Source organism: Enoplosus armatus, chromosome 2 (assembly GCF_043641665.1).
Source record: "Enoplosus armatus isolate fEnoArm2 chromosome 2, fEnoArm2.hap1, whole genome shotgun sequence".
NCBI lineage: Eukaryota > Metazoa > Chordata > Actinopteri > Centrarchiformes > Enoplosidae > Enoplosus > Enoplosus armatus.
The window spans coordinates 14,718,906-14,742,721 of record NC_092181.1 but is presented as its reverse complement, the minus strand read 5'-3'; the positions used below and the strand labels follow the sequence as shown (position 1 = coordinate 14,742,721).

General features: G+C 39.3%; 1 protein-coding gene and 1 long non-coding RNA gene across 2 annotated transcripts; one reads left to right on the top strand and one right to left on the bottom strand.

Moving 5' to 3' along the window:
• Positions 1-7,794: 7,794 nt before the first annotated feature.
• On the top strand, positions 7,795-9,609 carry LOC139302478 (uncharacterized). The gene is made up of 4 exons (XR_011598907.1): positions 7,795-7,941; positions 8,564-8,680; positions 8,832-8,893; positions 9,066-9,609. It is a non-coding gene; the product is annotated as an uncharacterized lncRNA (long non-coding RNA).
• A 4,750-nt stretch (positions 9,610-14,359) lies between these two features.
• stim2a (tromal interaction molecule 2a) lies at positions 14,360-23,187 on the bottom strand. The gene is made up of 12 exons (XM_070912227.1): positions 23,091-23,187; positions 20,675-20,805; positions 19,234-19,345; positions 19,017-19,128; positions 18,769-18,884; positions 18,215-18,392; positions 17,941-18,118; positions 17,643-17,804; positions 17,369-17,469; positions 17,026-17,279; positions 16,052-16,244; positions 14,360-15,881 (listed from the first exon to the last, which is right to left on the bottom strand). Exons 1-12 carry the CDS (start codon positions 23,185-23,187, stop codon positions 14,360-14,362), a joined length of 3,156 nt encoding a protein of 1,051 aa, XP_070768328.1.
• Between the last annotated feature and the right edge of the window lie 629 nt (positions 23,188-23,816).

Below are 23,816 nucleotides of genomic sequence, written 5' to 3'. Positions count from 1 at the left end.
TCAGCACCATCAGACCACGGCAAATTCCTTGTAATGTTTGTTACTTGGCAATAAACGGTTTCTGATTCTGATTCTGATTTGACGAACCAGCAGACTGTCATTTAGTTTGGCAAGTTGACTTTTTTTAAAAGCAATAGAACAATAGTGGTTGTGGTGCATGTGCGTACGCAAGCACACACTCAGGTACACATTGAATCCGTAGTTTGTTTGTTTTTTCAATTGAAATTAAATGAGTAATTCAGTCCCCAGTTGGAAGTTACACTGTTATCTGCTGAAATCTTTACATTTAGACCTCCTCTTGGCATCACACCAATAGAAAACAAATGGGTTCCTTTCAACAAGCCAATCACAGCTTACATTTCCTTTAATGGAAAAGTGTGCACACATGCTACCCAGCCCATCACTGGCTATGTGCTTGCCCGGTAGTAAGACCTGTTTCATTGTCTTTCAACACCAGGTCATCATCACACATGGACGGGCTGCGGATTTGTGTGGTCATTCTGCTTGGTAATTTTTCATATTAATTTATTTTATATATATATTTAAATATTTTATTGATTCTATTTTGATAATGAATCCTTGCTGACACTTCAGTTTGTGTTGAGCAGTCACCTGTATTTAGTGAAACACTGTGACACTCATCACATTTCAAACTGCTTTTGGGATTGTTTTTATATTCCAGGAGTTGTTTCCTGCAGGCAGGACTGGATCTCTGGATCAGTGTTGGAGGTGACAGTCAGACCAGGAGACAACGTCACTCTCTACTGTGACTGCAAAACATCACCTGGAGTATACATAGTGTGGTACAGGAACTGCTCTCATGAGAACCAGCCTTCTCTTGTCCTAACTTATGCTTCACAGAGAAAAACCTGGGATTCTGTAGGCTATTTGAATCCCCTCCCTCGTTTCCACTTTGTGAGCAACAGTTCCTCTAAATCCTTTGACCTGCTGATCGTGAACATCACTGAATCTGATGAGGGCCTCTACTACTGTGGAACTGCACAGTTGAAGGTGGAGGATAAAAAATACATTACTTCCAGATATGTTTACACATTCGGCAACATCACAACAAGGATCATATTCAGTGAGTATTCTGGTCTGAATTGTCTTTGTGAAATATGATTATATGGAATGTAATCATTTGCCTAAATGGTCATCATACAGTAGGAAAATGTACCTGGATAGCGTGCACTGATATTAATGATATAAAATGTGAACCATTGTGAAGTCTACCATACAATATATACTGCATGTGAAGATTATGTGCATCAACAACCCCCAATCTGGAGCGAAATAGTGTTAACAAATAATTCTTGCCCAATGACGGACCTCCTGTGTCTGAAGTGTTTTAAGTCATCCTTAAGTGTGTTTCCATGTGTATTTTATTGTTATGCATAGTGAGTTTTGGGATCATTTCACATTTGAAGTCCAAGAGAACAGGCTCAAACGGGGTCAAAGTTTGCACACTGCACTTATTGCTGGAATGAGCTGAAAAAGCGAACGAACCAGAGACATCATTCAAATGAGATCAAGGTAGGGTCAACACTCTGTGAAGAACTCTGAGCATGGGTCTTGGCAGAACAAATAACAATGCAGAATATCTTTGCTTTCTGTTCAATGAAAACTTTAGTTCCCCACAAACCCCTCTGAATTTTATTTGGAAAATATCTGGGTTTCTTGGTTCCTGGGGTCATGGAACAACTGCTACACTTGTGTCCACATACAAAACGTTTCATTCTGACATCACTGTGAGATTAGAGTTTGATGAAGCTAATCGATACAACTTTGTTTTTGAGACCTTTCAGACCCCTGTGAGCCTCATCACCGCGAGAGTCCACTAGGCTGTGGTGTCTGCAGGAGTCTGCTGTTCTCTCTGTGTCCAGCTTTTGCCGTTCTCTCCTCTCTCGTCTCCTCTCATCTTGTTTATGTTATTCAGTAGTTTATGAAGCCACCATTGCTAAAAGTCTGTAAAGGAAAGGGTGACAACGACTTCCTTGCCTAACTGCTATCAGGAAGTAATTTGTTGCCTCCTACCATAATTACAATGCTAATATATCAATAAAATATACATTTACTCTGTGTAGTATGTTATAGGCGTTATTTTATAGAAATTAAAATGTTTCCATGTAAACATTTTTTAAACATGATAATAATAACAATAGTAATCGCTATGGACAAATCTCCACATGGAAAGAAATCAAAGCGTTTGCACACTTACTGCATCTCAGTTGGAAACACCCGCTTTATTACAGTATGTTAGCTTGTAGTTTTCATCAGCACACGAGACCAAAACACACAGAACAAATAGACTCCAACAGGGGGAAGAGGAGTCCTTATTGTTTAGCACACCTGGGCTGATCGAAGACAGTCCTGCTTCTGACAGGGTGCAACATGCCCGGGAGTTATAAAGTGTTATATGAAACTATGCTTAGATGTTTCTATGATTTTAAAGATCTAATCCTCTACATATTCAATCCAGACTCCAGTGACTCCGGCCCATGCCCTGACTCCAGTGCTGTGTCCTGGATGATGATGTTCACTCCAGCTTTTACTGTTCTCTCCTCCCTTATCTCCTTTATCTTGGTTTATCACATCTGTCAGAAAACAGGTAACATACTGTACCAGTACCCCAATCTCAAACTGTTTTCCCACTCTATATTACTCTGGCAATACTTAGCAAATCATATCTAATCTTGTATTTTAGACATTTAAGGAAACTGGTATCCGATTAGTCATTTTGTAAAGATATTGTGTAAGTTGTCTATGTAATGGTTCTGTATTAATTTATGCAGATAAAAAACTTCAAGCTGATCAGAAAAGACCTGGCACCAGAGGCCAAGCAAGACAGAGCCAGGTAACCAACAATAAGAACTTATCATGACTCTTCTTGTTTGTTTAATGATATAAGCCACACTAACAGCACCTGCCCAGCATGCCCTCCAGTCACACATCTTTCTAAGTAAAACCGCAGCAGCAGAAGTCACATAGTCATGATTCTAAATGACAAATGTCAACTTGTCTCTCAGGATGAAGATGTGTTTTTAACACAAGTTGTGTTTTGGGCTCAGGATGGATAAACACACCAGCAGGCAGAGGCTGGACGGAACAAACACATTTGCTTCATAAGTAAAAATGAAAACACTTTTTACACTTATGATATATATATATATATTATTAGCCCTCTTTATTCCATAATGCTAAATATATCAGAATCTGATTCTGATCTGATTCTGATATACATATTTCTGGCTAATCTTATTCACTGAAATATGTCTTTATTTGTTTTATTTTATTTTTCTGGAGTTTGTTTTGCATATTTTATTCAGCCTTTGTAATTATGAGTTTTCCTTCTGCTTTTTTCATTGTGATTTTAATTTGTTAGTGTGTCAAGCACTTTGCAAGTAGTGCTCTATAAATAAAGATTTCTTTTATCATTGTAACAGTACCAGTGTAATCATGTGTCTGTAACTGATTTCAAACAATTTTTCATCTCAAGTTAACCATCAGCCCATATATCCTTCATCCTTCAGTAGATTTTTGTGCAATTCCACATATCAATTATGTGGTAGTCGATTCTTTTATAGAGAATTAGACACAAAGTAATAAAACTGCTTAGAAATTTTTCTTAGCTTATTTATTTTTGTTTATCATGTACATGCTGAAGTTACAGCACAATACAGGGTTGGCAATTAAGTTGACCTCAACCGTCATGTACTGCAGCCCATGTGATCAGTAAGGTTCACAGGAAACACACACTGTCAAACAGCCCTCAGGACTGCAGAGCTCAACATGCAGACTGACTGAAGACATTGTAGATTAGTGGCATTAGTGGCCCAGAGCGGCCCCCCACAATCGGTCAAACACCACCCACCAGTACACCATCCTTGCAGTTCCCTTAAATATGCCCAGTGTACTATTCCCCCAAACCACTATAAAGCTGAGTAGAAAGTGCTGTGGACAAGTGTACCCACTCACTCTTGACTGACTCCCTGGTGATAAGAGGTGGCCGTGGAGTACACAATATCCATACTCAAGTAAACAATCTTAAATCCACTGTACAGTGTTTTTCTATTAAAATAGATGCAATTACACAAATGTTGTAAAATTAATTTGTTAGAGCTGTTATTATAATATCCCTTGCAAACCAGAGGAGCAATCGATAAACTCTTTTCTTTGTGTCAGTGTTCCCCTGAGAGTATATATACATGTTACAGTATTTAGTAGTTCATGAAGCCTTCAGTGCTACCAGCGTGTAAAGAGAAGGAAGATAAAGAGTGGCAAACAAAGAAAAAGAGAAGCAGTGAAGTTTACCTCAAGTGCTTTGTGTTGCACACGTGATCAGACTAACAGGAAACCCACATTGAAAAATAGCCCCTCATGCAGGCGGACTGAAGTTGCAGATTAGCGGCCTGTTGAAGGTGTTGGTGCATGGCTTCACTTTGTCTACTGTTCATCACTTGAAATGATCTTATGGTGCAAACACAAGACACACACACACTACATAACACCACAGACAACAGAATAACGTCCTGTGCCCTGCTTTCAAAACCTATCCAGGCTAACATTATGTCAGCCAGTTAAAATCCAGCCAACCTGGTTCTTAGAGTGCATTTGGAGAATTGATTCGTTGATCTTGGATGAAGCTATCTTAAATAACAGTGCACTCTTATTTTGAAATAAAGGCAATACAAGCAGAGAGCTGAGAGCTTTCATATGATTGGCTGACCATAGGACTGGCTGGCACAGACAACATTTATTTTGTTTTTTGTTTTTTTTACATCTGCATAGTAGGAGTAAATTTAATGCTGAGGAACAACCTTAAACACATTCTAATTATGTAAAGAAACCCTGCCAAAATCTCTCATACAGCAGCAGATTACATCATACTTTTGAGAAAAGTGAGTTCAGCAATCAATATTATCAAATATTTCCATGAAGATTCTCAGTCATCCAGGTCATAGGATTTCTAGAGGTGCTGAGTCAAAGGCAATTGAACTTTCTGAAGATTCTTGAAGCTGTCTCTGTATCCCGTGACTTGAATGAGAGAGAATATTCACAGACATATTGGTGCACATTTTGGGAACATCATTAGAATGGTGCGAGAATAAAGGACAACCAGAAAACTTGCAGATTGCAGAAACCACCTATACTTTAACTTGTGCAGCCAGACAGGGGCGCTTTAAACTGGTGTACAAGGCCAAAGACTACACATGAAACATAACGTTCCAGTCCTTTGTGTTTTTGTCATTCATGCTGCTAACATTTGCTAGCCATGGTGCTAGTATGCCGGTAAAAGGCAAACAAGGTTCTTCTTCTCGTGGGCGTCTTCTGGTCTGATCAGCGGTCTGCGTGATTGGCCACTGCAGCGTGACGTTGGGTTGCGTTTCTCCAAAAGTTGAATCCATCTCAACTTTTTGCCACAGCTGCTGTTCTTTTTTTTCGGGCAGGAGGGCCACCTCCTCAGATCAATACTCAGCAGTTGAACGCAGCAAAGTATTTATACTTATTGGATAGAGAACAGAGATGGTTTGAAAGAGGAGTGAAGGAGGGTCTCTATGTCAATCTGGAACAAAGGCTTTCAAACTGTAAGGCGCTCAGGGGGAGAGACAGGGGGACACGGGAGAGTTGAAGGGGAGGCGCTGAGGGAGAGACGTGAGGCAAAGATCCTGCGTGAAGTGAATTGGTGTGGTTTCATACACAGATTTTTCCAGATACCAAGTCAGTGAGGTCATACACTGAAGATAAGTTGTTCATCTGCTTCCTGTTAAAATGCATTTCAAAAGTTATTGAAATTTATTGGCTGATTTTTACATGTTAAGTATTTACCAAATAAAGTATGATTTCAAAAGTGAATAGTCCATATTCTATTCTCTTTGGTCACTCAGTAATGGTTTGGAGGGGACAGGCTGACATGTATAATACGTTCCTTGAAGTGTCTCAGAGCCCCAGTCTAAGGAGATTTGTGATTTTAAAACAAGGCTGGTTCAAAACATATTTGCTTGAATTTTTCAAATGCGACCTGCAAATGGTCCATGGGCTGATGATGATTAACCTCACAGACAGATGATCTTGTCAATGAAGTCCAGAAGGTGTCAAATTATGTAAAACTGTGGCAGCGGACTGATCAAGAGACTTGCTTTTAACCAGACCAGAGACAAAACCACCTTTTGTTTATCGAAAGGCATGTTTTGTTCTCATTCAGTCACAACAACACACCTCTATTTCACGGAACAATGTGTACCCTATGTGGTGAGCGGAGAGTGATTTTAAAACAGCGTCTTGTGGTTTCATACATACACACAAAACCTTCGTATGCACACACAGGAAGAGGCTGCATCAGTCGTAGTACGTTTATGTCCCACTGAAAATGAAAGAGTTATGACCATGGTGCTTTGAGGCATTTTCTTCTGTCACCTCACCTCTTCATATCCTCAGAGACGACATGTGCTGTCAGAGACTGTGTAAATGCAGACAATGGTGCAGCTTTTCTGACAGTTGTTGTCTGTTAACAACATCACAAAGTTCAAAATGTGAACTTTCCAAGAGTCAAGAAAAACAGCCTCGGTTTCTCATCCATTCCTCAACAGCGACCAACCAAATCGAGTGAAAATCTGTAGTATTTTTCAAATATTGTAACATTACTCAAAAAACATTCATCCTCAAGACAGTATGACTTGTTAAACTTTATAATGAATATAATCAATTTAGCTTCTAGCCTCCTCCAGAAGGTCATTTCTCCATTACCCTGAACTCTCTTCTCTTCCCAGCCTGATTTCATAGATGTGGACACTGTGTGATTCTGATAAACTGGAACTTGCTGGAGAGTGTCCATATTGACAATTTAGAGTCTAACAACATAACAGTTACACAACGAACTACTGATCTTTTAAGTCTCCTGTCTCACAAAATAATTCTGCTCTAAACTGCACAAATGCACTTATCTCATACTCATACTTATCTCAGACCTTTGCCTAGTTGGGGGATTGTTAATTTCTGGTTAATATGAATTAGAATATCCATGTCTGCAATGGCCAGGGCAACATATAACATACAGCTCCAAGGCAATAACTATTCTCTATCCTCCGCCGTTGGCGTATAGTGGGTCTTATTTGACTGTACTTCTGAGGAAATCTTGTTTCATCTCCTCATCCCTGCCATTTTATCATCACGCATGCAGCGTCACACATGTAGAAAACAACCAGAAAAATGTTCCACTTGACCGGCCAATGAACACTTACATTTCCTTTTCCTCTCTCTGTCTCTCTCTCTCTCTCTCTCTCTCTCTCTCTCTCTCTCTCTCTTCCATCCTCCCAGTCATCATCACACATGGACGGGCTACATATTATTCTCGCTGTTCTTATAGGTAATTGTTTCAAAAAACTTTCCGAAGATTAACTTCCATCCACATTCTTTCTTTTTCTGTGTGTTTATCTGTCAAGCAGTAACCTGCATCTGCTGTGAAGTGAAGTGACGGACACATTTCACTCTGTCTTTGTGATTGTGTTTGTGTTACAGGAGTTGTTACCTCAAGTCAGGATCAGATTTCTGGATCAACATTGGAGGTGACAGTCAGACCAGGAGACAACATCACTCTCTACTGTGACTGCAAAACATCACCGGGAGTATACATAGTGTGGTACAGGAACTGTTCTCATGAGAACCAGCCTTCTCTCATTCTAAGGACAAGAACTGATATACATTTTCACTCGTATCATGTTAAGGTCGTCTTTGAGAATATTTATCTTCTGAAGATTTCCTCTCGTTTTCAATTTGTGAGAAACAATTCTTCTGATTCGTATGACCTGCTGATCATGAACACCACTGACTCTGAAGAGGGCCTCTACTACTGTGGAACTGAACAGACGAAGCTGGAGGGTAAAGAATACCTTACTTCCACACGTGATTACACATACGGCAACATCACGACAAGGATCATATTCAGTAAGTATCCTGGTCTGGCTTCTCTATTTATGTTAATCTTAAAATTAATCTTTAATTCATATACAGAATGCAGGGAATTTAACCATCTGACTGATCACTACATGGTACGGAAATGTGCTTTTTCTATTATATTAAAGTTTATGAATGATCATGATGTGAAGTCCAACATACAAAATTGCACATACTTTGTGAGGAAATGGGCCACATGATATGATATGTTGTGAAGTTGACCAAATCCGAAATTATATACAGGAAGTTACGAGGGATTCCTTCCAAATCAGAGACATCTTGGGTTTGCAGTGTTATGAGTGCAATATTTTCCACATTGATCTTTTTGTGCATTGTCAGTTTTGGAAAATGTTGTATTTGAGAAACTGGAAAACAGCTTCACACATGGAATCCAAACGTTCTAGATTTAACCTATTGCTGTCATAAAACCAATGACCCATAGATTTAGATGTAGAGATACTGACCATTGTTATATTGAATTCAATTTTAAAATGGTCTGAGCTGGAATTTTAAATATTTCTAAAATGCTTTACTGACTGCAGGAAAAGAAGCCAAACCAGAGGGACAAACTGAAAAATGTTTTATTTGTAATCCACATATGTATTTGATACAGATTCCAGCTCAAGCGGTGTACCTGCTGTGTCCTGGATGATGGTGTTCACTCCAGCCTTCACTATTCTCTCCTCCTTCCTCTCCTTTATTTTGGTTTATCACTTCTGTCAGAAAACAGGTAGGCCTGCCTACAGTTGTCTCCAAGTTGCTTTCTGAATCTTTCTGTATTTTACTTCAAATTATCTTCAGTCAATTAATGAAACTTAGGGAAGTTGTCATTAGATAACGTTGGGTGCTACTTTGTAATGAAGCTGTATTCATTTTTGCAGATAAGGAACCTCAAATCCTCCACAAAAGACCTGACACCAGAGGACAGACAAGACAGAATCAGGTAATGAACAGTATTTTATAAAGTATACATATATCTTCATCAGCTTCTCACTCTTTTAGCAGCTAACTCTTCATCTTTGCAGTTTTCTTAATGTATCGCAGTCACAAATCCATTAATATAACAACACAACAGTAGAAGCCACATAATAATATTTTGTCAAATTGTCTCTTAGGATGAAGATATGTGTTTAACACGAGTTGTGTTCCGGGCTAAACATAAACATGACTTCAAATTCAAAAGGTCCGAAGTTTAAGTTGTCATTTCCTCTTGTTTTTTGGGCCAGTTGTTGTGTGTATGTCCTGTGGTTTAAGACAATGCTAAACTAAGTGAGTGAGCACATGATTTGTGGTTGTTTTCAGGCTTATAATCAACCAGACAGCAACAGTGTTTTTTTTCCCTCCCTATTTCACATGTGTACATTTTCACAACCTGTTTAAAATGTACTTTTCTAACAGTAACTTTGTCACTATGTCACAAAGTTTTTTTAATTTTGAGTAGTTAAAGATTTACTTATACTGTCACATGCTGAATTGTCATTTGTAATCTGTGACCTAATAAAAACAAAATGTTATCAAAGGCAGCAAAAGGCTTCCTCCATCCTACAATGTGTAACATATTTCAGTTTATTTAAGCATGTCAGATATTATGACATAAATGTGAATTCTGATTGAAATGATGAATGTATGAAATGATCACATTGTAATAAATTGAAATGATAGCAGGAAACAGTAAAATATGCTTGTCTTTCTACATCTGCAAACTGTTTTTGTTACAAAGCTATCTTTGTGAAGTGAAGGAAGTAGATTGAGGATGTGGTTCTGACTGTTGGGTGTGCTAACACAATATCGCCATTCCTTTTTCTTAACTTAATTACTGTAATTATACTTAATAATGTAATAATATTTTACATATACAATAGGCTATATTTTTGATTAGCCCTGTTAGTATATTGGTCCCTATTCTATTTTCATGAATATGTACTATATATTTAGCATTACTATGTAAAATAATAAAGTAAATTAATTAGTTATATTTTCAATTTAATTGTATACAGTATAATATAATAATAATATAATATAACCAAAGAATAAAAAGTAGTATAATATAATATAATATAATGTAATATAGAACTTCTTATCATCTCATCTTATTTTATAATTTTAAAATGTGATTACCTTGAAGTCATTACTTTTAATTGAATTTATCTGATCAAATCTGACAACAGGCATAAGCAGATAACTTGCCAATAGGATTTATTGTGAATTGATGATCCACACTGTTAGTGGCACGAACCACAGTGTTTATAAATGCATTTTTTCATATCGTTATTCATTATCTCTGCATGATTTGATAACATCTGCTAGTCAGTTGCCAAATAGTTAAAAGACAATACAAAGCGTACAATGAAGTCGACCTCAACCACACTTGTGATCCATGTGATCAGTAAAGCTTTACAGGAAACCCAAGGTGACAAGGCGCCCCTCATACGACTGCAGAACTCAACATGCACACGGGCAGAAGCTGCAGGTTAGTGGCCTGCTGAAGGTGTTGGTGCACACACTCACTGTGTGTGAACACAGATCATACTTAGAATTGTTGACAAATTGTTCAAATCTCCACTGACTCACTGAAAACAGTGATCAGCTGCTGGCCTCTCTCCTGACATCTAGTGGAGATGATGAGTAAAAATCAAACCAAAAAGGCCACCAGAAGAGGTTTGTTCTGTCCACAATTGTCTAAACTTCATTATAAGAGTTATGTTTTACTTTTAGTTCTGACCAGTCTGCCATACACTGATGGGAAAAAAAAATCCTCTTAAATAATTTATTCAAAACAAGTAATTTTACCAAACGAAATTCATGTCAAGCAAATGATTTAACAAGCCAGACTGGTGGTCAACATAAAGTCTGAATAACAGTACTTAATTTAGATATTGGGTAAAAAAAAAGAAAAGAAAAAAGGCCATTACACAGACAAGGTTTTCTAATTCATTTCTAATGCAAAATGTAAGTTAGTGAATTTCTTTTCATGCTATCTGAAAAATAGTTCAGAGGTGATGATGAAGTCATAGACGAGATGATGTTGTCAGTGAGGTCTGGAAAGGGTTACAATGTGCCAGTGCGGCTGCAGACTGACCTGGAAACAAGAAGTTTTTAAGTGTTTTATATTTTCATTATTTATTGTTTCACACTGAACAGTGTATACTGAACGTGGTGAGCAGAGTGTTTCTTTAAACAGCAGAGCATCATTGGTTACCATGCAGATCACCCCTCATACATGCCCACCATTACAGCCATGTGTACACTCAAGGGAAATCCCAGTATTTTTAAACCTGGGCCCTATTTTTACAGATTTGGTGTCTAAATAACTAATAGTTACCAAACGTTTTGGAATTGGTCCAGTATATTGCCTCAGCCGGTCATCCTAGCGGGCAACTGTGCCCATGAAAAGTAAGTCCACTAAAAATTTTGTTTTTGCCAGTGACAGGCTCAGATTGTTAGTCTGAGTGGCTGACAACATTATCAAAAGTATCCCTACAGAGATAGACCTTTCTGTTAAAGAGTAAGAACTCTGACTCGTCTTCCTGCAACAACTCACCTGAAAACTGGAGGTGAATGGGGTGAAGGAGGGATGCATCGATCAGCTGACAGCAGCAGAGAAAGGAACAATTTAAAGGTTTGAGAGCAATGATATGATTGGTTCGCAGAGGCTGATGCAAAATCTGATTGGTTTAACTGAAGGAGTGAATGCCCTCAGTCAGCTGATTGAACTTCCATGAGAATAATTTGTGTAACCATCGCAGAATCTCTCTAAGTAGTGCAATAATGTCAAATTGTATTTTAGGATGAAGATGTGTGTATAAGACGAGTTGTGTTTTGGGCTCATAATGGACAAACACACCAGTAGGCAGAGGGTGGATAAGAAAAAGGAGATTTGCTTTATATAAGCCACACAGCATGAAATTCGCTCAAATTCAAAAGGTTTAAATTAAAGTAAACTGTTTAACTTGTCATTTCTTCTTGTCTTTCCAGCCAATTATTGTGTGCATATTGTGGTTATTGTCACACTGCTTAACCAAGCGAGTGAGTGCTTGATTCCTGGCCAATTTATGAGGCTGATAATGAGCCTGAAAACGACAAACGATTAAATATATGTACTATGAATAATGTGTCACTACATTTGCCAATGTTCTATTGACTTACATGTGATATTTTATAGTTATTGATTAACTTCAACAGCTCACAACTGCTTATACTATTTTAAATAAGAAATAAAAAAATTGCTCAAGGGGTCTAAATCAATTCTTCCTTTTTAATGTAATAACATCACCCATCAAGTTTCCTAAATACTGAGCATGAAGGTTCAATTCAACTGAAACTCCAGATGGGACTGTAACCCTCAAATATTAACTGTAAGAAGAGGAAATGTGGAGAGTGGCTGATGGGCGTAATAGCTTGTTCAAGTAATGGCATTATAAGGAAATGCCAGCCTTCCTTTTTAGCACTGAAAAAAACTTAAAACAATATATGTCCTTCTAAGAATTCTGAAATTTTCTGCCAGTCACAAAGTTTTTTTGTGGTCATTTTAATGAATTGTATTATGCTGACAATAACCAAGCTATTTTTTTTGCATTTCAGAGTGTAGCTATGAATTATAAAAATATCTTACATGGGACAATTCATAACCCATTGGGGCTATATTCATTTTTTAAGCTGCAATTTAACATTTCATGTCTTTCACACAAGATTGAAAGAATTCAATGGCAGGCAATTTTTAGGTTCTTTATTGTAGAACAATGCACAATATATCCTAAATTCACCACCTTGTTTATTTCCTCTATCATCAGTTGTTAATAAATCATCCGATAACAACAGCCTTTGAAATCTTACATTCATTTTACAATTCAGTGCTTGTCCTTGAATAAGACAAGGGAAAGCATTTTATATATAATATATATAAATATATATTCTTTACACTTAACACTGAAACAAAAAAACATGACATGAAAAAACTTATTCCAATAAGCAATTTTTAAATAAATTTCTGAATTATTCGAATTCAAATAAACTACTCAAAATAATGACTTTCTGCCTGTAAACGATAAAAGAAACATAAATCCTCCTTAAACATCAACAATTAAAGAATTTAGAATATGCATTTAAATGCACTCATTTTGAAAACACAAACAAACAAACAAAAAAACAGCTTGCAAGCAAACTGTTCATAAACATTTGGCAAATCAAAGCAGCAGATTTTCAAGAAAACTTTGGCTGTCTCGAGCCGATCCACAGGACCAGGATCAGGACTAACTCTTTTTTTAAATGGGCCAATTAACATAATATAGGCTATGTTAAGCCTGACCCATTTTCAAAAATGTGGGCTATTTTTTTGTTCCTGATACATCAGTTGTTAAAAATGCCCCACTGCACTTCATGAAAACACTACCACAATGCTGCGGCCAATACCACAAGTGAATGGTAGAGTGCACAAAATAAATAAAAAAGCAAGGAACAATTTATTTTGTGTCTATTCCAGCAACATTTTTCAGGTGAATCACACCTTAAAAGTGCTGCTGTTGATGACATTTGAACTATTGATCATTCTGGAGATAAAAAAAAAAGGCTGTCTAAACCCTATCCCAAGCTTCCTGCCTGACACACCTCTTATTATGAAAATACAAAACATTATTGGACAATCTATAAAAAAGTGATATGAAAGCATCAAAAATTATTCTTTGCTGCAGGCTATATTTTCCTAGTGCAGACCTATCCAGCTGTCAAACACATTTAAGCTTTCAAATCCTACATCAATCCTGAGTAACAATAAATAGTCAAGACTAAATAAGCCACAATCAAATGTAAAGTTAAGAAAAAGACATCTAAGAGTTTGAACCTTGAAAAACTTGAACCTGAAAAAACTCCAGCAGTGGCTGCAGCTAACACTGTGTAGGTGTAGTTTGATAATTTGATGATCAAATAATCAGATTCTGATTCAAATATTGCTAAATCCTGTGACATCACATTATTCCAACTGAGCCCCACCCACTTCAAACCAGTGAGAAGAACACAGAGACAAATTAAACTAAATGTCTCTCAGAATAGAATGCGTTTAAATTGAATTCAAGCATTGCCTGCCTCTAAATTAATATATGGTATCATCCATATGTCTAAATAAGACTTAATAACAGAAAAGTAATAGCTTCAAATATAAAATAAGTTATGTAAAAACTCCTCACTGAGAGTCATATTGATCTCCTGGCATATTCAACTGACTTATGGGTGCAAATGTACTGTATTTTCTTGAATTTGTTTTTTACAGACATCATACATGTCTCATATGTCAGTGCTTTTAACATCAAACTCAAAGAATGGAAACATCAATATGTTATTTGTTTCTCTTACTTCCCTTTTCTGGTTCAATAAAATGTAAAAACATAAAGAAAAGAAAAACATTCTAAGCTCATTGTCAGAGTTTCTGAAGACCACTTTGAAGCTTCTCTGGAGTTGACTCATGTTTCTTTTTAAAAAGATTTTTGAGCTTTAAGGATTTCTTGCTTTTTTCCTTTTCCTTGTGTCTGTCTTCTCCAGTCTCACGGACCGATGCAGAAGATGGGCAGGAATTCCTTGGTGGTGGTAATGGTGACTCCACCTCTGCTAGCAGCCTGCTCTGGAGCAGGTTGGGTGTTGAGGCAGAGAGGCTGGTTGGGGTTGTAGCCATGGACTTGCAGGACTTCTCAAGGATTCCATCATAAACAAGCTGGCTTAATGGGCCAGCAGTGAAAACGTCTGATGACGACTTCCATGGCACCTGGGAGGTTACCATAAGGTCTGGCTGCCCAATTCGACTTGGAGATGAACTTGATTCGGATGCTCCCAACTCCTCCCTCAGTATTGATTGTTTAGGTATTTCCATTGGAACCCCAACTCTATCCCAGGAGATTTTTCCTGTGGGAGTGTCTGTGGAATTGTCAATGTCATCTCTGGGCATTCTTTGCATTCTCCTTCTGAGAGAACCAGCAGCCATCTCAAGTTCATCTCTCAGTATCCTCCTACTTGTTGAGGGTTCTAAAGCGAACTCTTGCTTCTCTGTAGAGGACGAAGTATCCATAAGTGCTTCAAATTTCTCTCTGGGTAGCATCTTTATGGAAGCAGTATCTGTACAATGCTCCAGCTCATCTCTAGATATCTTTCTTGGTGGTGTTCTAGTGGTCTCAACCATTTTGTCAATTGCTAATGCCCTCACAGAGGAATCAAGCTGGCATTCCCCTTTATTCCATGGAAGCTTTCTAGAGCCTGCATCTAGGGACATTCCCATTGAATCTCTTGTAATCCTTCTGGATACTGAGTCAAACGGTCGCTCAACATCATCTCGTATCATCTTTCTTGAGGCACTGTCCATTGAAGCCCCCATCATATCACTTGATAACTTCCTAGGTGCCATATCTGTTATTGTTTCTAATTCATTCCAAAGAATCTTTCTCAGATCTAGAGGTAAATCACTCCTTTCTCTGTAAACATTCCTTGAAGCAGCGTCCATCAAATCCCCTATTGTATCTCTCTCTACTCTCCTGACTGGACATTCTGCATCCAACTCATTGGAGAGCCCCTTTCTAACTGCCACATTCATGGGAACTTCACTCCTGTCTCTGGATATCTTCCTTGATGTAGCCTCTATCAAAGGCTCTTCTTTGGACATTTTCAAAGAAGGGGTTTCCAAAGAAGTATCCAACACTTTGTCTTTTGCCATCTTCCTGCAGGAAGCATCTACAGAAGCTTCAAGCTCTTGTATAGAAATGTTGCGAACTGGAGATTCAACAACAGCTTCTACTTCTTTACTTAAAGGCTTTGTAATGGAGCTTTCTGAAAATATCTCAGTTTCATCATGATAGAGCTTTTGAGAGGAAGGGTCAACAGTGGGACTAGGGAACATTTTGCTGAGTGGAGGTGAAGTCAAATATTCTGTGTCTGAAAACATCTCTTGGGAGTCTCTATTAGTGAGAGAAAGGGAAGGAAGAGTAAGGACAGAAAGGGACAAGGGAGGAAAGAATCAAGGAATGAATGACTGTATCAACACAGGTGTTGCTGAAACACAGTGGTTTAGCATGAACAGTGTGTAAAAACATATTGACCCGCAAAAGTTGTGGACAAGGACACGTACTGTTTCTTTAGAGTTTTCCGGAAGAGCCCCTCTTCCTCATCAAAACAAGGGTATGGGGCTCGTATGGGGATGAGAAGGTCGGGGTCTGAGGAGATCATGGTGGCTGGTGGCTGAGTGATGGTGCCTGGACGACGTGACCTACATATGTTGGATCCCCGTGTTCGAGGAGAGCGCTTCAGTGGTGGAACTGGAACTGGAAGAAGGCCAAAGATGAGTCAATCAGCAAAACTGATCAATCCATACTTAACAGACAATGATGTAGTAGTAGCAATGAATATGTACTCCTAGTTTTTGACCTTAAAGGCCTGGTAACACCAGAAGCTGGACCAACAAAATGTGCACGTCCTTGTAAAATATGTGATTCGAGAAACTTGGTGACGACAAAGGTTAGCACTGTCAGGATGACTTGCTATTGGTTGATGGCACAAATTTCACATGTCAAAGTTGAACTAAATGTGAAAAATATGTGCGGAGTAATGTTGGCCACGTGAGCAAATCCACTGATTGCAGCAATTCTCTTGGAATTAATTTATTTCACCATGACATTTTGCTGTTTTAGATGCTGGTGTGACTAATAATACTGGAGAAGGTTGTTAGAAAGTGTATAGTTGTGTATACTCTGCATTACTGTACTGGTTATGGATATTTTTTCAGAACACCAAAAGTAAGGGGTACCTGAGACTGTGCATCACATTTTTGTTTTCAATGTATTTTTACATTAACAATATTTGATACTTTAAAACAGAGTTTTATCTGACCCCAGGAAGAATAGCTGCTATAATGCTGTAGCTAAGGGGGATCTTAATAAACTAAACTAAACTAAACCCATATTGAAAGGATTAGCTGCACATAGATTGGTGTATAAATTAAAAGAAAAACGTGATTAGTGGAGACTTGAGGGGTGACTGAATGGTTTGATGACACTAATGGGGTTCCAAATAAAGAATCAAAAACTCATCATTCCTGTTTCTTACCTGGCATCTGTGTTAAGATTGGAGAAGCAGACTCTTCTAACAGATCCTCTATAGATCCATGGACGGAGCTGTGGCATGAACAAGATGGCTGGGGCACTCGGGGCAACCCAAGGGCAACTGAGTCTGAGTAGAGTTGAGCAGTGAGGTTTGCTAGGCCAGGATTCCTAATGATGGGGAAGCCACAGACGCGCTCAATCTGCTGCCAGCGATGGAGGCGCTCCCGTAGACAGGCTGTTACTTCAGACAAGGAATTCCTTTGGGAGATACAAAGACCTTTTTGACTTATGTTACACATTTACTGTGACAGACAAACAAAACTTGCATGGGTCATTTTGTGACTCACTTTGCCTCCAGGATCTTGTGGTCAACTTGGTCTAGAGAGGAGCTGTGGGCGACATGGAGAGTTCCCAGCACAGAACTCCTCTTCTTCTTAATCCTCTCTGCCTGCAAGGAAGTATAGATGCCGGTCAGTTAATAGGTATGTAGGTAATTTGTTAGAAATAACGCTGTGTCTAAATATTCCCTTTACATTTTTGCAATTATTTGCTTACATATTCAGTTCAGTCACTCTAAATATCACTATTGTGTTTTTCATGTGTGTCTTTTTCATGCATTACCTCTTCCTTGGCAGACGCAAGCTGTAGTACTGCACTCTGCTTCTTCACATTGTAGTACTGGACCTCTACCTCATGTGTTAGCTGCAGCCACTGCTGGAGGGCCTCTGAGGCAGTCCAGCTAGCATGAATGTCCATCTCTGCCTGCTTCAGTGCTCCAAGGACCTGAGGGGATGGCATGGAAAACTGCAGTTAATGCTTAAATCCTTTTAACCTTCCAAACTATAGCAAGGGTGAGGAGTGTCTAATGCAGCATCTGCAAAGGTGCGTCCTCTAGTTGTATGGTTTGCGGCGTGAATACCTGCTCCAGCTCTTCCTCTGCACATCGGAGGCGACTGAGCTCACTGACAGCTCCCTGCCTCAGCTCGTGTAGACGGTAAGCCTCCTCCTGCGCCCCCATGATCTCATCCCTCATCTTCTCCTCCAGGTTCTGTTTCGCCTCTGCAACATTACGTTTTTCTTCCTGGGCTCTCTCCAGTCTGAGAAAGTGAAATGTTTTTAGTGCAATCAAACAAAACAAAGTCAATTCAATACAGTGTACAATGTATAGTAAGTGAGAGACAATGAATACTCACTGTTCCTGCAGATCTATGAGGCTCTGTTCAGCACTCTGCAGACTTTCCAAATCTTTCATCATCTTGCCTATGTGGACTTTACTGGCTTTGTTCTGGGCCTGGGCAAACCAGCAGCCTCCAACTCCCATCACCACCGACACAATTAGCAGCAGGTCCTTCATGTAGTTATGAGGGGGACCTATGGTGCAATGGAGGCTCATGATTATAATGGATCGTAAATGCATCATAGATGATGGGATAGTAAAGAGTCATTTTTAATGATGCATAAAGTTAGCAACATGGAGTAAGCCAAAAACACAAACCAACACCTTACGTATATCCATTGACAAAAGGTTTTAGCCTCTGCACACCCACCCACCCACACAGGAGCTTTCTTGGATAAACAACACAATGTGAGCATGTCAGAAGTTGTCCTTCAAATAATGGAAAAATCTGGGGAAACTGGGAGCGTTGGTTGGTATGCAAACTAAAAAGGCAAGACGGGAGATGGGGAACAGATACATTAAAGAGACATAAAACTTCGGAGAGGGAAGGGGGTGAGGACTTGTTCTTACGTGTTGGTGGTCCAAACAGAACGACATCCAGAGCTTTGATGTTGAGCTTCTGTTTGTCTCTCTGGTCCTGAACCCTCAGGTGGCCACTCAGGAATGAAGGCTCATTAGCTGCAATCCTGCACACATGTCATTGGCAGTACAGCGTGTTGATATGACTCTTAACAACAACTGACTTGTTTTCACAGTGACTCGCACAACAGCACACAAGAGCACACAATAACTATAGCATTGTCATTGGATATTCTCACCTGGGGAGTGTGTTTCCATTGACCTTAAAGTCTTTAAAGTTCCTCTCATACTGTGGCAACTCAACAAACTCCTTCAGCCAGCGAAGCACCGCATCTTGAGTCCAATTATGTACTACGCATTGAGACAAGGAAAGGAGACAAAGTCAGACAAAAAGTCAGACAGACTAGAGCTGGACACCTTTAGAGCAGAAAGACACTCTCTCTCACACACACACACCTTCAGATGACTTCCAGCCCCTCCAGAGCTCCTCAATTGTGATGTGCTGGTCTTCTCTGTGCAGGTTGCTGTGTTTGTTGGTCTGCTGCTGCTTCATGTCTTCAATGATGAACTGCAAAGACAGAGGGGGACAGAAGGAAGAAGGGAAAATACTCATCTAGACTTTGTCAGATACAACTTTAAAGAACAAGGTTAGGGGTCACAAGCACACAACATTAGCTGAGAACAAACTCTTAACTATTCTGTCCGAAATAAATTAGGTGGGTGTTGCAGTGTGTTATGTACTTGGATTTCAATCCAGGAATAAGGAGTGGGTGTTTTGAGACTGTATTTATTTAGAATGCATGCAGAAGCTAGAGTGTGTATTGCAAACTTCAGCGATTGCGTGTGTGTGTTAGTGCTGTCTTGGAATGTGTCCTTGGCTGTAAACGGGGGGCTTCATATGATGGCTAGAGGAACCTTGTGGCTGTGTTCTGATGAGCCCAGGCCCCTCCCCTGACATCTCTATGGCAACCGCAACCCGATCCCCTGGATACTGTATCCCTGAACTGCATTCTGGAAGGCAATGGCATTCTAGAATTCTGGATTTACTACCAATGTCACATACGGCTAGAGACACACACCCCTTGGACAAAATAATTCACTCTCAAATTTTAAACTGAACACCAAAAACACGTGCAACAGAATACACAATGCAGTAAATATGGCTTTACACACGTACAGAGCCACATGCAGAGATGAAGCACTGATCACTTGTTTACATGATTCAATTCAAATTCTGTTTTGTTTTTGGCTCATGAACAAAGTGTTTTTGTTGAAAAAAAACTATGAAAAAAACTAGAGGTGTAATATATTATACGTCTGCAAGAAAGCAACAGCTAAACATTTCAAACCTTGCTTTGCAACATTATTTTGTAATGTTTAGGAATTTATTACACCATTAACATTTATTCTTTTTTTCCCCCATGGTTATTTTGTTTTACTTTGATGAAAACAAATCATGCGATTACAAATAAAAACAACTGAAGTTTGACAAACTTGAAATATTTCCTCTCTTCTTTGTTTTTGCAGAATGCATTACACCTCTGAGGCAAGCAGTTTATCTCTTCAACTTGTTTGTGACAAGTACAACAAACTGGCTGAAGAATAAGGGAAGATGGAGTCATGGAAACATTAAGCGGAGTTATACTCTTAAGTGTGACTATGAAGGTCACCAGTGCTACAGTATTCTATTAGGGCAAACCCATTTTGTCACTGAGCCAAAAGCAAAGTTATACCGTTGCTATCCTTGAAGTAGCATTTGACTCTAGCACCAGCCAGGACACCTGTTGTTGTACTGCTTTATCTTGTCTGTCTCTTGCAAGCAAGAACATACACACACAAGGATTTAAAGACAGCTAAGAAAATGAAGTAAGCATTTCATAAAGAGGGAGTTTTGTACCTCCACACTCTCCTCCACCTCAATCCCTCCATCTTGGTCATCGTCCATCATCTGATGGATGCTCCGCAGGGCCTCAAGGCTGTAGCGATCCGCCTCACTTATACATGGTGGAGACACTACCATGCAGGGATCTACATGGGTCAGGAAGGCAATGGCATTATATCAATCATTATTTCACTAATTTCTTCCTTTCATAGATTCATGAATCCAGGTCAGCCGATTAGAGCAGATACATAACCTTCTCAGTACTGAGAGATTGTGTTTCTTTTGACTCGTGTAGGGAATGTAGCATTCCATTCATTTACTTATTCATTTTTCCCTGCTACCGTACATCAGAGAAGTCTCCTCTTTTTGTACATCTAAAATGTCAACATTTCCTCAAGCAAATCAACATATGGCAATGGCCATGGTTTCTCTTAAAATACAAACAAAGTTGGGCCAGCAATTATTAATTGCATGTTTATCAAAATGAATTATAGAGGGTATCCTGCTAGCCTAGTGGTTAAGACTCATACACATATAATCTCAATCAATACAACAATCAAGCTACTATACATGGACCTTGCACTGCTGTTTCCAAGGTCAAGAATGAACTCCTGAGCCTCAATCAATTTGTTTTTATACAATGTTTGTAACTGAAATAATGTAATACATCACATTTTACCTGTCTTTTCATCAATCATTCAAAGCAGTAAGATTAGCATCATATCAGAGCCCAATGTCCAGTCGGTCTGCACCTGAGCTCTCATGTACTTCTCATTTTTTCTATTTGAAGAATAATATGGATATAATATAATAATAATATAATATAATAATAGGAGGCAGATGCCACTGGTACACTTGTAGACAAACACAACGTTTCTGTCAGCAATCAGCTCAAGTTACAGAATCCCATCTAGAATGGTCCAGATTACTGTCAGTTACAACTGTAACAGCTTCAACAGGTTTGACCAACGACTTTGAGGTTCAATCCTTAACTCCAGCGCACTACAAGACAATCTGCGCCGAATGTACTTGGTCACATGCCAGTGAGGACTCTCAGGAAAATCGCTCATCATGGAGAAACCAACTGTTGTAATTAGGCTTTAAATCGTACAGTATGTTCCAGGCTTAAGTGTATTACAGGAACACGAATACATGAGAAGATGACACACAGCTTTCCGTCATCTGTCGTACTGAGGGACCCAAGAGTTTTGGTGCTCCAAGGAGCTGAGGGGACTGGGGGTCAAAGGTCTGCTACGAGAGAACACTATCAAAGAAAGCTCCAGTAACATTAGCCACTCCCCGTCCACAATGTAAAGATAAATAAAGCCATGGGAAAAAGTGACTTCTGGGAAAAAAAATGTATTCTTATTTCTGACGTTAACGTCAGAACATTTTTGCACAGACATTGGTATTAATAATATTTTTTCATGTGGAGCAAATGCTCTTACAACCAATAACATAAAAGTGTAGAAAGAACAACATAAACTGAACATAGGGGGATGAATGGCTTAAAATGCTTCACTGTTTCTTTGGTATGGATTGGATACATGACAGATGTGAGCTGCTCTTTTCAAGATAATTATTGGTATGGCATTCAAATGTTTGACCATCTCCTGCTTCACTTGAATACGTCAGTATCCTGAAATATTGAGATCTTTGAGAGACCATGTTCATCTGCTCACTCCGCCTCAGCCAGGAGCTGTATACCAGTGTACACAGCAAAGATCCCCTGGTTGTTGATGAAACTTGCATTTCTCAACAGTGAGGAGATTTCTCAGCTGGATGGGCTATCAAATATCAATGGTGTATGCAAATACACTCTGTGTGTGTGTTATTGGTGTCCCAGTGGGACCTCCACATATGACCTGAGTTTAACCCTTTCCACAGGTGAGCTGAAGCTGTTAGGGTCCTGGGCACATGGGACTGGAGCACAAAGCGGATAGAACAACTATCCACACTATCAAAATAAAACCCCTTGACAAAGTCCTGCAAGATTTAGGAGTGTGATGAGTTTTTTTTTTTTTTAAATGAAAGAACTGGTTTTATAAATGTCTTTTTGTCAGCATATGCAAGATTCACACATACTGTAAAACAACATTTCACCAATAGGTGTACTGATAGTGTGAGCTGTTCTCTCTTTCAGTGTCACCAAAATTGACTAAACGGGCTTAAAAACAAGGTCATTCTGAAATAACATTTCCCCAAAAACCTCTCAGAATTCTCTACTAGTTGCAAAGAAGAGATGCAAAATGTAGTTTGTGTAGAATGCAAAAATGAGAATGAGCACTATTGGTGATTAACAGGGCAGTTTTAAATACGATGCAAAAAGCCTTTGTCAAGCATAAGGCTTTCCTATTTGATTTAGTCCCTTTCCTGTTGACTCGACGCAGCATTCAGCACATACCTGTCGGGTCGAAACCTGCGCTCCCACCGGGGAAGGTGAAACCCTGGAGGTCCCCGGCGCCTTGCGCGGCCACAAAGAGCGCAGCGGGGAAAACGAGGAGCAGCAGAGGGGGCAGAGGCAGCATTTCAGATGGCAGATAATAACGTCGTCCAGAGTTGAGAAACTCTTCAAAACAGACGGAGAAAGAACATATACCGACCCCCGTTTAGGAGGCACCGGTGTCAGTCTGCGAGAAGTGTTAAGCGATCTGTGTTGCTATTACGGGTACAGCCAGAAGACGAGACGCGACACTGACGATTCACTTGAGCAATCGGACGAGGCGGATAATACAGGCAAAATGTATGAGAGCGCACAAAATGTTTCAACACACTTCAGAGAGTTTGCTGCCACGATTTGCGGCGTCATCCAAACACAAAGAGGACTGTGCGTAAAAAGGTGGGTAATGGTATTCCGGGCAAAATGACAGATGCTCTTATAAATCCATCAAAGAGGTAATAAAAAGTGAGGATAAAAAGTCTTGAGGCTCATCCATCATTATTCAGGATCCGGTGTCATAACCACAAGCACAGCGGATCTCAGGAAACTGTTTTCAGGGCGCATGAAAGCACCCTTTTTAAGGTCAGATGATGTTTAAATGGGAAGGTAACACAGGCCCGTGATCCTGCCAAGGGTGTCGACTGTTTCTCTGTTCCTCGTGTCCAGTTGGGAGTCCGTTTTGTTTCGGCTTCTGGTCTCTTTATAAACCAGCTGATC